This window comes from Ochotona princeps, chromosome 28 (genome assembly GCF_030435755.1).
Source record: "Ochotona princeps isolate mOchPri1 chromosome 28, mOchPri1.hap1, whole genome shotgun sequence".
NCBI lineage: Eukaryota > Metazoa > Chordata > Mammalia > Lagomorpha > Ochotonidae > Ochotona > Ochotona princeps.
In genome coordinates this window covers 2,187,637-2,203,631 of record NC_080859.1, presented here as the reverse complement: position 1 = coordinate 2,203,631, position 15,995 = coordinate 2,187,637, and the positions used below count along the sequence as shown (strand labels likewise).

The window sequence follows — 15,995 nt, the reverse complement described above, 5'->3', positions numbered from 1 at the left end:
GCTGAGCACGCCAGCATCTCTGCTTATTCCATGTGGGTGGGCGTTACACTGTGCTGCCACCTGACATTCATCTCACCACTCCTGTCAGCTAAAACAGGATTTCTGGGGGCAGGAGCGAGAGCACAGGGGTTACAGCCACCTCCCTGGATGCCTGAATCTCTTATCAGCCTGCTGAGAGTCTCAGCTCTGCTTCAGGTCCAGCTCCCTGCTGGGGCATACCCTGGGAGGGGTCGGGGACATTGCACATCTCCTGTCACTCACGTTGGGAGACACAGGAAGGAGTTTCAGACTGCCCGCTTCAGCCTAGCCCAGCCTTGGCCGCTGCTGTCATTTGGGGAGCAAGGCAGCAACTCTCCGAAACATACACACTGCACAGACATCAGCAATGAGTTGCTGACTTCACGGGTATCCTTATTACAGTGCCGCCAGGACCCAGACAACCTTACACAGTGCCGCCAGGACCCAGACAACCTTACACAGTGCCGCCAGGACACAACCTTACACAGTGCCGCCAAGACCCAGACAACCTTACACAGTGCCGCCAGGACACAACCTTACACAGTGCCACCAGGACCCAGACAACCTTACACAGTGCCGCCAGGACACAACCTTACACAGTGCCGCCAGGACACAACCTTACACAGTGCCACCAGGACCCAGACAACCTTACACAGCGCCGCCAGGACCCAGACAACCTTACATAGTGCCGCCAGGACCCAGACAACCTTACACAGTGCCGCCAGGACCCAGACAACCTTACACAGTGCCGCCAGGACACAACCTTACACAGTGCCGCCAGGACCCAGACAACCTTACATAGTGCCGCCAGGACACAACCTTACACAGTGCCGCCAGGACGCAGACAACCTTACACAGTGCTGCCAGGACCCAGACAACCTTACACAGTGCTGCCAGGACCCAGACAACCTTACAGAGTACAGTTATGAGCACTGGTGAGGACTGAGCATTGCAGTCACAAAATGAACCAGCAGAAAAGCAAAAAAGGAAGCAACAACGCCAGCATGGCTTTAGCAGGAAAAGTGGAATGAGAGGGCTGTGGCAGCAGCATTCAGAGCTCGGACAGGGGAGGGGTCACAAGGGGGACCCTGGGGAGGGAGGGGGAGGGCAGTGAAGGTGCCTCAGGGACGGGGTGTGGCATCCCATGGTGCTGAGCACAGTTCTCCTGGCGAGCTCTGGTGAATTGGACCTCAGCTTCATCTATGTCTCCCCCTTCGCTACCCTCATGCCGGGTTGAGTCCCCACTCTGATAACGTACACCCTGGAAACAGCAGACGATGGCTGTAGCACTTGGATCCCGGCCACCTGTGTGGGGGACCCCAGTGGAGCTCTGGGCTCCAGGTTATGCCTGGCCCAACCCTGGCTGTTGGGAGCGTTTGAGGAATGCGCCTGCAGATGGACCATCTATGTTTCTCCACCTTTGAAATTAACATCAATAACTAAATAACTAACGAATGCACGTGTCCCTTCCATTCCCCCCGCCCTGGGGAAGGCAGCAGAAAGTGTGCACCCCTTGAGCAACCACATAATACAGTTATGGGCCTCATGTGGACCCAGAGCCAGGAGGTGAGACACCTGCAACAGATGACAGGCTGCAGCTCAGGGTGGCGAGCAACTTCCAGAAGATGACGCCAGGCCACAGTTCTACCTTGGGCTCCCAGAGCCCAACCTGGGCCTCGCAGGCTGAGTTAAGTGCTAACTGTCCCGACTACCAGTGGAATGACAGCTGCCTCCCTTAGGCACAGGACCGCCTGGCCCAAATCCCTCGGTGCCTGCTGGGCCCACAGACCCTGCTGAACCCTCTGCCTACCAGTGAGGATGCCTAACTTACCAATCAGACATTGGAAGACAATAGTTCACAGCTTCTCTCTGGCACACCCAGAGCATCGCCACGCTTGCTCTTCGGAGCCAAAACCAAGTATGAAGCGAGTTCCTTGAACACAAGTGCCGTGATGCTGTGACAGCAGATCTGAGAACCCGGGCTGCTTAGGAACCAGTGGGTGGGTGTGGGGGCGAGCCTGTTGTCCATGCAGACATCAGCACAGTGTGACTCAAGATGACATGAATTTAAAAGTAATGAATGCCTTCTTTCTGGAATTGTATGTCTGATAGAGTTGGGCCATGGCTGGCTGCGGGTAACTGAAATTTTGGGGAATGACACCTGCAGGAAGTGGGGCTATGGGCCCAACGGCTCTCGGCTGCCTGTGAGGCCTGGAGTCAAATCTGAACTCCAGTAAGGACAAAGCTGTGTTACCATACACACAGGCCCTTTTGGGGACCCGGGCCTGCTGGTATAGCTGGACATACTGGCCAACATGCAGGTGAGAAAAGTAGTTTAGGGGGCTGGTTGGGCTCAGGAAAGCCCCGGGATGGAAACAGTCTCTGTTACAGCTGTGGATGATACCAGGAGGCTGCTCTTCCATGGCTCCTGGGGCCTGTGGGTCATCCTGGAATGTGACAATGGATGTTTGTTTACTTGCCTTCATTTTGCTTAAAGAATATTCCTCTTCATTCACTGAGCCTGGTGTCCTGGCAACTGAGGAAGTTGACGGTAATGACTCAGCTTGTAGGGGGGAAAAAGATCCACTCCAGATCTCAAGGGAAGGCCTGGTCTTGGGAGAGTATGACACCCTCTGAGTGGCCTTCCCCACTTGTCCTGAGCCCCCTGTAACAAAGCCATCTCTCCTGATGTAAGAAAATTCTAGCAAATTAACAAAGCATGGGAAATATGCTGCTCTTGGGAACCAGGCTGTTACCACCCACGAAGATGCTCTTTCGTGATTCAGGCTAACTGTGCATTTTTATTATAGAACATACAGCTCTGTGCTCACGGCAACTTGAATATACTGGCTTCATAAGCCAGGAGACAAGTTTGGCTTGGTAAAGCACATACTGGGGCTGAGTCCACTATATTTTCGACTGGATTACTGCAGGGCCAACATCCTGGGTTTGTGCCTACAGGTCAATGTTTGTTTCTTTTAAAATATTTATTTATGTGAAAGTCTTGCAGAGGGAGGGAGATACAAGGAGATCTTCCATCCGTTGGCTCACTCCCCACACGGCTGCAGCGTCCAGGGTGAGGAGGGCTGACACCAGAACTCCATCTGGGTCACCCACATGGGTCGCAGGAACACAGCACTTGTGCCATCTTTTGCTGTTTTCTCGGCGTGTTAGTGGGAGTGAGAAGCAGAGCAACCAGGACTCAGACCTGTGCTTGTATTTCCAGGATTCTGGCATCACAGGCAGCAGCTCAACTCACTGTACCCATTGCTGACCACGGCCCATGGTAAAGGATGCTTTTCCCTAAACTTTTTGTTGTCATAATCACTATCTTAATCTCTTCAGACATTGTAAGAAAAGCAGTTGTTGACTGAACTTGCATTTAAAAAGTTAAAGTGTTGAGACTTTGTAGGGTCAGGAAAGGGGAGTCTGGCCCGAACCTCTCAGTGAGGACAGCTGCACACAGGATAGAAAATCAGTTCATAGTTAAACCAGAAAGTGAGTCTCAAGGGGCCCTAACTTCTACTGTGCTAGTCCAGTGGACTCAACACGTCCAGCCATCTGTGTCTCTGCTTTTCAAGTAAAATGGAAATCAATCAATCAATCAATCAATACAAGGACAAGCGTAAAACAGAAGACACTTAAAGGCAAACGTAACTGGGTACAGATTCTTACCAAAGGAAATTCTACCCTACGTACTTCAGGCTCAGAAGAAATGAACCCACATGGAAAGCATGAAATGCAAAAACCATGAGCAAAACACCTGTGGATAAATATGTTTAAACATTGGCCACAGAAAAACAATAATGATGATACTGAATTTCTATTTAATTTGAAAAAAATGAAGAGCAAAACAGAGTTACAGCACTCACTCAAAACACCATGGCCGTTGGGAGGGAAGTGGTTTCTTGTTATTTTAGAATCTTGTATTTTTCAGGCATGGGAGAAAAGTTGGGTTATGTTTGGATTTTATTAAACACTACAATGTTTAGGTTAACCCTGCAAGAGAAAACAGGACATTGTTCAGAAACTAGAACATGGAAGAAACTGAACACAAGAAAGCATTTTGGAGGGGGGAAGCCAGATTTTGTTAGGTTATACATTGCCACACTGCGTTGTGGGGTTGCACATTGCCACACTATGTTGTGGGGTTGTGTCAACCATGTGGCTGTTTTTCTTACACACAAATTTAAGTAAAAAATATATTTCACACCCAAATGAGAAGAAAATGTGTTATCTCAAGAAGTTTAGTCTATAGATAATACATACTTCTGTGCCTATTCCATTTCCATTGTTGCTTTTGCCACCAGGGAGCCCAGCCCCAACACTGGCCACCAACCTAATGCTTATGCAGAAAGTGGCGACTTAAGTATCATTTCAACTCCTCCCTCCCCGCTTTGCCATCCAAGATTTATTTTTCTTGTCCTTCTGATTTTTCTTATGTTCTTGTTGTCGTCAGTGCTCTATCAAAGGATTAGGTATACATCAATAAGTATGCACTTGAATGGTCTTGAATGAACCAATGAGTAAATGAGTCCAGCAGTAGAAGGCTGCAACCTGGGGGGAGGGAGGGCGACTCTCTCGGTCTTCGTCTCTGCATTGTTGTTGGGTGTTCTGTAGTGCTAGCAGCTTGTCTACATCCAGGTTTGTGGCCCCAGCAAGCCAAGCCTCATCTGTGTGGGAATGAGGCCGTGTTGCCTTACAGGGCTGAAACCTTACTGACCAGCATCTAGGACTAACGCTGGCTGTATGCTCAGTGATGGATGTGCAGGCTTGGCTCATCCTTTATGGCAAACACGGGTTTGTGTTCCTAAAGGAAGCTGCTGTCGGCAAGGAACCTGCCTTCCTCTGACAAAACCAGCAGTTGGGTTTGTTGTGAGATTTCATCGCCCTTGACTCAATCCTAAAAACCAGAACCTTCTTGAACAATCCCACTCAGAATCAGGGGGGACACTTAGCACACAAAACAGCAAGCAAAGTGACATCTGAAGACACAGTGTGGGTGTTATGGTGGAGGGGGCTGCCCCCCAAGGGTGGTTCTGAGACTTGTCCTGTGACAGGAAATGGGCACACACATTAGTTAAATAGTTGGCTGTCACATGCTTGATTTTAACTGGTCCTGGTTGAAGACATTCATGCACAGAAAGGGAAGTGGTCAGTTATGGGGTGTCAAAACAAGTGGCTTGGGCAGCAAACAGGCACTCTTGTCAGGGAGCAGGCACGATGTCACAGCGATCACAGCTGACCCAGCCGAGGGTGCCACCCTGCTGTCCAGTTGCTTGAGGTTGTACCTGCCAGGTTGGGGCCAACATGCCCCTCCTATAAGCCATACCAGCCTGTCCTAACAACATGGCAGCCAGCCATCACTCAGCTCCTGCAAGCACTGTTGGGCAGTCTCCACGTCCCTAGGGATGAAGCCCTTCCCTGGGGAGTCAGCCTGTCCATGTCTGCTGTATCAACAGGCTTCTCTTGGGGACCCTCTCCGTTTCTCCCATAGTCATTTGACTCCTGTTGAGGATGCTGCTGCTCTGGTCAAGTAGTGCACTGTTAGAGTGGGCAGTATTATGGAAGGTTCCAGAAGGTTCTTGAAGCACAGGATTGGGCAGGGCTTCACTACAGCTATCACATCTCTGGGTGCTCAGCTGTCTCGTTCTTATCCCAACAAGGAGGCAGTCTTCGGCCTTGGGGTCAGGCCCAAGGTTAGGTGGTAGTGTCTTCACCGGTCCAGTTCACAGCTTCATTGCCACGGCACTGGGACCCAAGTCTGTCTGGGGCCACAACCCCCACCCAGTCATAAGCAATGCTGGCAGTGACTTCCCCCTCTTTTTGCAGTCACTGGCCACAACCCTGATGGGCCCAGGGCTACCTGGCTGCTTGTGGCTCCACCAGCTCAGATAGGTGCTGCTTGCTGGAGTCCCTCTACCTCTGCTGGGACAGTTTCGTCTCCTCTGAGTCACCCCTGCCAGAGGCCGCATCACACTTGTGTCACCTGTGACACAGAAGGCCTTCTCTCCCCAAGGAGGTGGCACGCCTGTGTTAAAGCCAGTCCTGCTCGCTCCTTAGTGCTAGCAGGGCTTTGTCAGGCTCCCGGCCACAGGGGACTCTCCCCAGTATTCTGTTACAGGGCCCAGGGCCTGATTCCTTCCTTGGGGACATTTCTGCCAAGGAGTCTCATCATGGGGCGTGGGGCGACCACCATCACAGCGGTCACTCAGCAGCACTTGCTGAGTTCCTCACCTGTGTGCAGGACTGCTGTTGAGCTGCTCTCATAACAACCCTGCCTCCTGCTGGGGCTTACAGCTATCGTGGCCCTGCCTGACAAGCCAGACGGCTGGGATTTTAGTCTGTGTTGGTGGCACACACCAGGCCGCTTTTCCTTGCTTGTTTATCAAAGATAACCATTTATATCGACTTCTGCTCATTTTCATTTCATCTGAAAGTTAGAGAAAGTTAGAGAAACCTTCCATTCACAGATTCGCTCTGCAAATGCCTGCTACAGTCAAGCCTTGGCCAAGTCAGGAACCTGGACCTCAATGTTGGCTCTCCCACGTGGGTGGCAGAGACCCAAAGGCCTGGGCCATCACTGCTGCCTCCGGGGACACACATTAGCAGGAAGCTGCAATTGGGTTGGATTCAGGGCTTGCCCCCAGGCATTCCCTCCCACACACAGCACACTGTTGCCCTCCACACACCTGCATGTTCTCCCAAGCCCTTCCAGTTCCGAGTTTGTGTTGGGACCACTTGCTCTGCTGGGCCCCTCGAGGTTGAGGACATGTTTTGGTAAGCTCCCACTGGACCTTGGCCCAGTGGTCTCGGCTGCATCTTTGGACCCTGAGCATTCTCACAGGGGACCATGGGCCCTTCCCGGAGAGCCACCTTGATACAGTTCTCCACAAAGTGATGTGTGGGGGGTGGGGGTTTGCCTCCTGGATTCAGCTAGGATGACTCAATTAAAATAATTTTTTTTGAGATGTAGATTTCAAATGTTAAACGGCAGAGTCAAAAGCTTGCATATTCTCTTGGGAATCTTGTAGGAGCCACTGCGTTTTTGAGTCTCTCTTTCCTGGAAGCCGACTTGGTTTTTCACTCCAATCTGGCAGTCCAAAGTGGGATTATGCTGAGAATTCCTTGGCAGCAGGAGCTGCTAGCGATTCTCCTTGTGTGATGAGGAGTGGTAACCAGAGCCATGGAGACTGGAAAGGTTAATTCTTTAAAGACTTCCCCGGGTATGCGCCAACGCTTGGCTCTCTGGCTTTTGACAACCAATTAAACATGCGTATATTTTCTTGGGAAAACAGGAGCAATGATGTCTCAGCAAAATTCACGACCACATTATTTTCTGAAAAACCAAAATGCACACCGCTTTTCTTGGTGCATCTTGGGGCAGCTGGACACGGTGGACACCCACGGATCTCTCACCTGGGTGGCAGGTTGGCCTCTCCATTCCTGCTTCTCCAGAGCCGTCCGCCTCCGCAGAGTGTCCTCCCGCAGCTGGACAGAGGCCGCCTGGGAAACCTGAGCTTCTCATCCTGTGCGTGTGCTTTGCATCGCCTGGGACGGGGGCTGCTGCAGCACACAGCAGCTTCTGGGCTGCAAAACAACCCCCACGCCCCCAGCCCTCCCTTGGCATGCCTCCCAAAACACTGTTAAACAGGAGTATGGGGGCCCATGGTGAACCTTTTTGTAAAAAATGAGGAACTTGGTGACGCATGGCTGTCTCCTTTCTTCCTAAAAGCACTGCCCCCCCACCAACCCGAAGGTGATTAGAAAGAGGATTCTTCCCTTCAAATGGTCATCTTCAACCAGGCACGACTCTGTCCCCTTCTGTGCACCTTGGGACACTTCTGGTCATCACGACAATGAGCGGATGCACTGCTGGACACCTGACAATGCACAGAACACAGCTCGCCCAGCCCCTGTCCACCACACGCACGGAGCCACCCCGCCCACCTGGCACACCAGTGGTGCAGCTGACAGAGGCGGAGCAGACAGACTGCTCATTTAGGTGGGCAAGGAGGGTCAAGGACATCCTGAGGGATGGTACCGTGACCCCTGGGTGGGGTGAATTCAGCCCAGGGCCTGAGCGCTTGGCCACCTCCCCTCTACAAAACAACCTGCCCCAGCTCTGCCCTCTGACCCTGAGCCGGCAGTGCCTTACAGCCAGGCACACAGCAGGAATCAGAGCTGCCCGCTGCATGGCACAGGCCACGTGGGAAGCGGATGTCAGCTGTCCGCCTATCTGGCCAGGACCTGGCCCTCACAGCCTCCCCTGCCCAGAGTTCACTTCTAGCCCTCACCCCTCTGTACCAGGCCCACTATGAAGTAGGATGCTTTATGATCTGAGTCTGTTACAACAGGCTTGGGATACCTCCATTTAGTCACACAACTGTCAGGTCTGGGAAGTAAAATTCTAAGCAGCTAGCTACACATTTACTAATTAAATTAACCTTTAACTATATGCTTATTTTGTTACACATACAACTTAAGAGCTGCTAAACTAAGAAATTCACAACCCACTACCTTTTGCCAAAGTGTGATCAGCTGGTGAATACTACTATGAAAATCAATGCATTTGCAATTTTTTTCCTTTGATAATCTGTTTAATGGTATCAAGGCACCAGAATAAATATTCACAAAAAGGAGCTAAGAGACAAGCAAAAAAAAAAAAAGTACCAGATGTAACCTGCATTTGGGCTGGGGCCTCCTGACCCTGCCAAGGGTTAAGCTTCTCTTCTGTTCCAGCTCACAGCACTGCAGAATGCAGAAGGCAGCTTTGCCCCATGACAAACACTCTTCTAATCGTCCATCTATGGACAATTTCTTGGAATTTCTAAATCAAACCCAGTGGCTGGAGAAAGGAATGGAGGGTGGAACCAGGTAAGGCATAACAAGGTTCCAACATAGTGACCTGGACAACAAGGGGGGCAGGACACAGAGCCATCCCCGGAACAAACCCTGGGAGGTGGCCCATGGGGATGCCTGCCAGGGAGGGTCCTGCTCCCAGGCCCCGAGTTTGGGGGCTGCTACGCCCCACCTGTCCATTCTGTTGGACACTACTCAGCACCACCCTGAGAAAACACTTAAATGCTTCAAACATTAGAAAGCAAGTCTTTGGCAAAGCTCCATGGACACAGACGCTCCACACCTTTCACGGCCCGAGATTAAAGGTAAGAGTATTCCATGAACCCGTCTTTGCATCACACACCATGACCTCAAATTTAATTTTTAAAAATAGCTTTTATTTTCAACTCAGCACAGATTTATAGAAATTTATAACACTAATGTATAAAGTAAGTTCCGTATACCTCCTTGGACTGTCTGCCCCAGCGTCGCACCTCTTAGAACCAGAGCCACATATTACAAGCAGAGCTTGCTCCAGCAGTCACAAGCACTCATTTGTGCCTGCAGTTGTATGTGATTTTATCACATGCATGAAATCGTGCAGCCACCGTCACAGTCAACACACAGAAGCGTCTCATTTCCACACAGCTCTTCTGAGCATCACTTGACGGCCACAGCCATCCCCATCCACAACCTCTGGAATCCTTCAACTGCTTCCTCTCCTGTTATTTCAAGAATATTACATAAATGGAATTGTACAATATATAACTTCTTGAGATGGGCTTTTTAAACCCACTTTGATAATTCTCACAATCCATCCGAGTTGTATGCAACGGCTGGCTGTTTCTTTTTATTGCTGGGTAGCAGTCCATGGTACTGCACATTGTAGTTAACCATCTACCTAGTCAAGGATGCTGAGCTCTTCCTTATTTTGGGCAATCAAAAGTAAAACTGTTATGAATGCTTGTGTATACATGGCTTACATTTTTTTAACAGAGATTTTTTTTTTCTGGATAAATCCAGCATTGCAATTGTTGGGTTATAAAGCAGCATGATAAAGCCATGCCTTTCAACAAAACGTCTCCTCGAGACTTTCCGCTCTTTTCTCCTAGGGTTGTTAATTGTATTGCTGAGTTTTGAGTCCTTTGTATGTTCCAGATGAATCATCTGCCAAATATGTGGTTTATCCAAGTCAGTCTTCTGCCTTTTCATCCCCTTCACAAGTTCTTTTGCATCTCCCACTGGTGGTTCATTTGCAGTTAATAGACAGCACTGCCGCACTATGGCTGAAGTCCACACTTAGTTCAGACTTCTGTACTTTACGGCAGGTGTCATCTCCCACCACCTGCCGTCCAATCAGTCCATGAGTATGTACATGCAGGGCTGGGCAGAAATTCATAACCTCTCTCTGGGGAACACAGTGGTAGCAGCCAGAGCAAAGAGCTCCTGCGCCACTCTGACCCTCACTCTGGAAGGCTACACTCTCATCCAGGGTTACCTGGGTCACCACCTCCCCACGTATAGGGAGTCACAGATTCTTCCATCACATTCTGCACCCTACCCTGAAAGCCCCCAACCACCTAAACTACTCCTTCATTTTACATTCATTAAAGGTCTCGCTTTGTGCTGTACGATTCCGTGGGTTTAGACAAAGGCACAACACAACACATCTCCACTACAGGGGAGCCTAGAGCATCATCAGCCTGCCCTTCCTAGTGCCCAGTCCTTCACCTCCCAGCCTCCATCCCTCCTCAGAAAGCCCTGGCAGGCCCTGTTTTTTGAACATGTCTTTAGAACTCTGCTGCTTTCAGAATGCTGAATTAGGTTAGAAGTTTCGCAGACTCTGTCTTCACTTAGCTACATGCATTGTGGTCTGTGCGTCTGCCTCCCGTCCCCTAGGAATGCCAGGTGGGGGTGGGGGGGCCTATCCTAATTCCACTCGATCTCATCTTACAGTCCCACTCACAGGTGCTGGGGTTAGGACTCCTCAAGCCTTTTCTTGGAGGGGAATGATCCAGTCCCTAACACAGGACAATGTTTGGCTCTGGAAGATACTACCGAGCCGTCTCGGCAATTCTGTATTCCCCAGCAGTTCCTGCTGTTTAATATCCTGCAAAGGAGTAAAGCACTGTCAATTTTTCCTATCTGAACCATTCTAACAGGTGCATGGTGACATCCCACTGTTGATTTAACTTGTAATTCCATAAAGACAAATGATAGACTGCTTTTCCAAACGTTTCACCACCTACATATCCCCCTTGGTGAAGTATGTTTATATATACACACAGTTGTTTGTTCCTCTATTTAGTGTTAAGAGTTCTTGTATATTGTAGATAGCAGTCCTTGCCTAAGTATGTACTTTGAAAATGTCTCCCAGACTGTGGTCTAACTCTTCATTCTCCTACTGAGGTATACTCTATCTCCATCATCATTCTTCTGAATGCATTTCTTTATCCACTGATACTCTTTGATCTACTAATTTCAAGTAGAAAGTAAACTAACTGTTTAATTTCCAAGTGTTTGGCTATTCTGATTCTGTTACTAATTGCTTTCTAACTTGATTTTAGCGTCGTCAGAGAGTAAATTAACTACGATTTTTACAAATTCCAGTTGGGATTTGCTTTCTGACATGATAGTTTAAAGTTGGAGAATGTTCTGGAGTGTATGGAAAGGACATGTGTTCTGCTGTTGTTGGGTGGAACTATCTTAAATGTTCACTTGGTCCTGTTCAATGCACCTGCAACTTCACTTACTCTCTGTCCAGCAGTTTCATCCACTGCTGAGGGTGGGGATGCGGCCATCCAGCTGTGCTTACAGACCAGTTCAATAGTGCCTCTTAAAGCCTTGTTTCTTGGTGCACACATTCAGCATGGCTGTCTTCTTGATGGACCAATGCAATGTCCTGCTTGTCCATAGCAATCCGCTTTGCCCTTAAATTTTCTGTCTCTGATGTTGGTATATCCACACATGCTTTCTCTTCCCAACTGTTTTCATGATATAAAGTCTTCTCATCTTTTTATCTTCAACCTGCTTACATGTTTATGTTGGATTAAGCTTCTTTTGGGGGGAGGGGTTCTTTTTCATTAAGACATCAAATTATAAAACCTGCTATCATTCACAGTGATGACAAATATGAATAATATTGTCATATGTCTCCAACTGTAACATGACATAAGGGTTTTTTGTATTGGTGGGAAAATTGAAGGTGATGCTTTTTTTCTACTGTGATTTGTTGCCAGCATTTATAACTGGGAATCAAGCTAAATTTCATTAATTCATCAAAGTAAGTGGCATTTCTTCCATCACTCACAGCTATCCTTTATGTGGGCTACAAATCTACTTTCTGGGGAAATCGTGGACGTCATAAGGACACCTCAGCAGAGGCAGACAAGAGGCAGGGCCCGTCAGGAATCCTGCACGCCTACGTTCTGCTTCTTTCCTTGTGTCCCTGTGGCGGCCACTGCAGACTCCAACCTGTGGCTTCTTTGTTCAGGCCCACTGTTGACATGATTTTGTTACTAGGATCAACTCACAATTTGTCTTTCCTGGTGACAAGCAGCGTCAGTGTTTTTATCAGCTTGCCAGCAAACGGAATGTGAACAATCCTTTCCAGTCTTACTATCTCCCACCTCGGGGCAAGCAGGATGTGATGCTGAGGGGCAGCCAGGGGTTGGGACCACATGTCCACTCTGTTGCTGGGACAGACCCGAGGGTGGAGCTCTTTGGATAGCCATCCCTTCTTCTTCAACACACAGGCCCCCTGGCGTGAGAGAGGGAAGGGGGGCTCTGTGTGGGGGGCTATACTTATGCTCAGAGCCGTCCTGTTGCTCCAGTGGGTAACTGCAGTCTGAGTCATAGGCGCTGAGGTCCCCACAAATGACAAAAGGCACAATGACACGGGTGGGCCCATCCAACTGGCTGACATCGTAGGAGTGGCCCAGCAGGGGCTGGCTCAGGTCTGGCCGGAAGCCCTCGGGAGGGTCGTAGCCCTGGCAGACGGCAAAGGCCTCGATGCTGGAGTGGCGGCTGCTCTTGGGCTTGGCACACAGAACACTGGGGAAGAAGACGCGCAGCTGGTTGTAGAGCAGTGTCACATCCCGGCCACGAAAGATCTTGGCCACAAAGCAGCCTCCTGGCTTCAGGACGTGTGTGGCAATGTTCAGAGCCGCCACGAGCAGCTGGGCCTGCATGTACTCATCAACGTCATGAAGCCCAGTCACATCGGGAGCCCCGTCACACACCACCAGGTCTGCCAGGCAGCCCTCCAGGTGCCGGATGATCTCCTCGGCAGTGGACAGCTGGGTGATGTCCCCCTGGATCTGGATCACACCTGGCAGTGGAGCCATAGCCTGCAGGTCCACAGCCACCACTCGGCCAGGCCCCTGGGCCCCAATCTTCCGGCTCAGCACCTGGCTCCAGCTGCCTGGGGCTGCACACAGGTCAACAGCCCGTGTCACACCCTTAAAGATCTGGAATTCCTCATCCAGCTGCAGCAGCTTGAAGGCGCTGCGGGCACGCCAGCCATTCTCCTTGGCCAGGCGGTAGTAGACATCCCGCTTATCTTTCGATGTACGTCCCATCTCACACGCTGCTGGCCCAGGAGCCAATCAGTATCTAGGGGACTCTGCTGCCACCTCCCTGGGGTCAGAAGGCCGCCAGGTGCCAGGTGCTGGGACTGTGCAGCTGCAACGCCTGGGGGTGCGAGAGGGTCCACGTGCCTTTGTTCACCGGCAGGACGGTGAAGAGTCTTGCACTGGACACACGTCCTTGGCACCTGGGGTCCTACCTTGGCTTTCTGAGTAGGGAGGAGCAGGAAGAAGGCAGCTGCTCTGTTTGCAAGCTGGTGAGGACAGCTCAGGCTTCAGCTTGAGTGCAGAGCGGCCCTGAACACCAATCGCAGGTGATCCCGGCTGACCCAGCTGGGCACAGTGGGCGGTCCACGGAGCGGCTAGACCTGGTCCCAACCTGGAAAGAAGTTTCTTATTAACAGTGTATATTTGGTTGGCATTTTTAAATTCGCACTTCATCTCTGCCTTTTCACTAGGGCATTTGGACCATTACATTTAGAGTAATGACTGGTATTTTAGGCTTGTATTTGTCACTATTTATTTTCTGTTTCTTCTCAGCGAGTGTATCACTCCCTGTCTCCTCATCTCCAAACACGTGGGTGCGCATGCCTGCTTTTGGCTTGTGTGGGCCTTAGACATTCTGCTTTGGTGGGTTTAGTGTTTTGGGTATAGATCGTTGCAGCAGCTTCCTTAGTGGTTTCCCTTGGTGCTACAATCAACATACATGCCGACACAGCCTAGTGCTGACCTGCCACTTTGAGCAAAGGTTCTTGTTTAAGGCCCTTTATCCCGTTCTCTACTTTCAAGGGTAACCACGTTGTTTTCTCAACATAAACTGAGTATCATGTCAAGGACAGCATCTTAGTTTTTGCTGTATTTGAGACAGCAGGTTCCCAGATTGCCGCAGCAACATGAATCTTCCAAGACTGACCACTGCCCGGTGGCCTGGTGTAGGCCAAGTCAGTCAAAGAACCTGGTCCCCATTACACTCCTGGGCACCAAAGTCACTGTGCAGGAAGCCACTGTACACATCAAGCTGGCCAATACTGAAACTTCGGGATTTCACCCTTCAGTTGCTCAGGCAATTCTCAGGGCCCTGTCCCTCCTTTTCCATCCTGCTCAGGCCCTGATGATCAGACCTCCACAAAGGGCAAAACGCAAATGGACCCCTTTCCATTCTGGAACCAACCTTATTGAGGCAGAATTTCAATGGAATTATGCTGGACTTCCTCAATACAAACTTGACTGCACACGTGCTCAGCAGTCGCTCATTCCCCTGACTTTTTAGGAACTGCTGGCGTGTTCTCCAAAACGTTCGCCTTCTTTCATGGCCCAACATCTTCCTCTCGGGCTGCGCTTCACCTCCAGACACTGCCTGCAAGAAGTCCATGGCCAGGTGAGGTCCCTGTCCCTTGCACCTCCAAGAACTGCAGGCCTAGAGAAATTTCCCATTTAACAGCATCTGTTTACTTCTCTTGGGATCCTTGGCAGGGTCCCCCTCATTTCCACACCCTTGCCAATGTGGCATGGTCAATGTGGAGGCCTTCTTCTGAGCTATTCTGATTCCAGAGATTTATGCTTCAAGGTCAGTTAGCGGCCTGCTTCTTTCATAGGACCTTTCTAAGTACTGCTAAGGCACTTCTTTAAAGCCAGAGCAGCCAAACGCCACCTCCTGTCAGATTCTGGCGATCTCAAGCAAGAGACCTGTTGCATTAGCCATCCTTTGAGTGTGAATCCTCAGACTGCAATGCAGGGCGCGGGACACACGGCAGTTGCTTAATGAATTTATTGAAAGGCTTAATGCTACACAAACATGACTCAGCTAGGTCATGATGGTGACGTCATGGCAGCAACAGTGCCACCATGAGAACATCTGGGCTTCCACATCAACTACCTAGAAAGCTATGGGGACAGCAGGATACTCAGTGCTTCAGAGCCTGACTGCCTGGGTTCAAATCCCAGCTCTCCCACCTTGTGTCTGTGTAACCTTCAGAAAGTCTTTTCACATCTGTATGTTGATGGCCCCTCCTTGAAAATATCAGGAAATGATGGTTACCTCCAATGAGGACTCACTGTGAAGACTAAACGAGTGAGGTCCAACGCTTAAGCCAACTTCTGGTTCCACAGATGTCAGTGCTTGCTGAGTGTTTACCACACAGCGACAGCACCTAGGGCAACAGGAGCCTGAGCTGAGGAACCAGCTCCCACGTACAGGGCTAACCAGAGGCCAAGCAAGGAAGCCACACTGCCCGACTTTGAGCCAACGGCTGCTGCCTTCCTTCCTAAGACTCCACACCTGAGCACGGGACTCAGTCACAGCATCTTAAGGCCCACAGGCACCTCCACGGCTCTCCGGCTTAACCTCCCACAAGGGACCACACTACACAACGACCAATCACAAACCTGCCACAGGTTCTCCATCATCCGGACCACAAGACCCTAGCAGTGCCCTCACCGTAACCTCTACGTTAATACACCGAACAGGAACAGGCACAGTGCCAGGATCTGGTCCCCTGAGCTCTGGTGCTACCACCAGATGAAGTCATTTTCAATGTTCATCTTTTAAAA

The 15,995-nt window shown here is 50.2% G+C and overlaps 1 protein-coding gene across 1 annotated transcript; it reads right to left on the bottom strand.

Annotated features, from left to right (window-relative positions):
* Positions 1-11,695: 11,695 nt before the first annotated feature.
* LOC101523769 (putative tRNA (cytidine(32)/guanosine(34)-2'-O)-methyltransferase) lies at positions 11,696-13,775 on the bottom strand. The gene is given in 2 exon segments (XM_036497576.2): positions 11,696-12,649; positions 12,651-13,775. Coding segments are annotated over 2 exon segments (1,050 nt in total). The 5' UTR covers positions 13,440-13,775; the 3' UTR covers positions 11,696-12,388.
* Between the last annotated feature and the right edge of the window lie 2,220 nt (positions 13,776-15,995).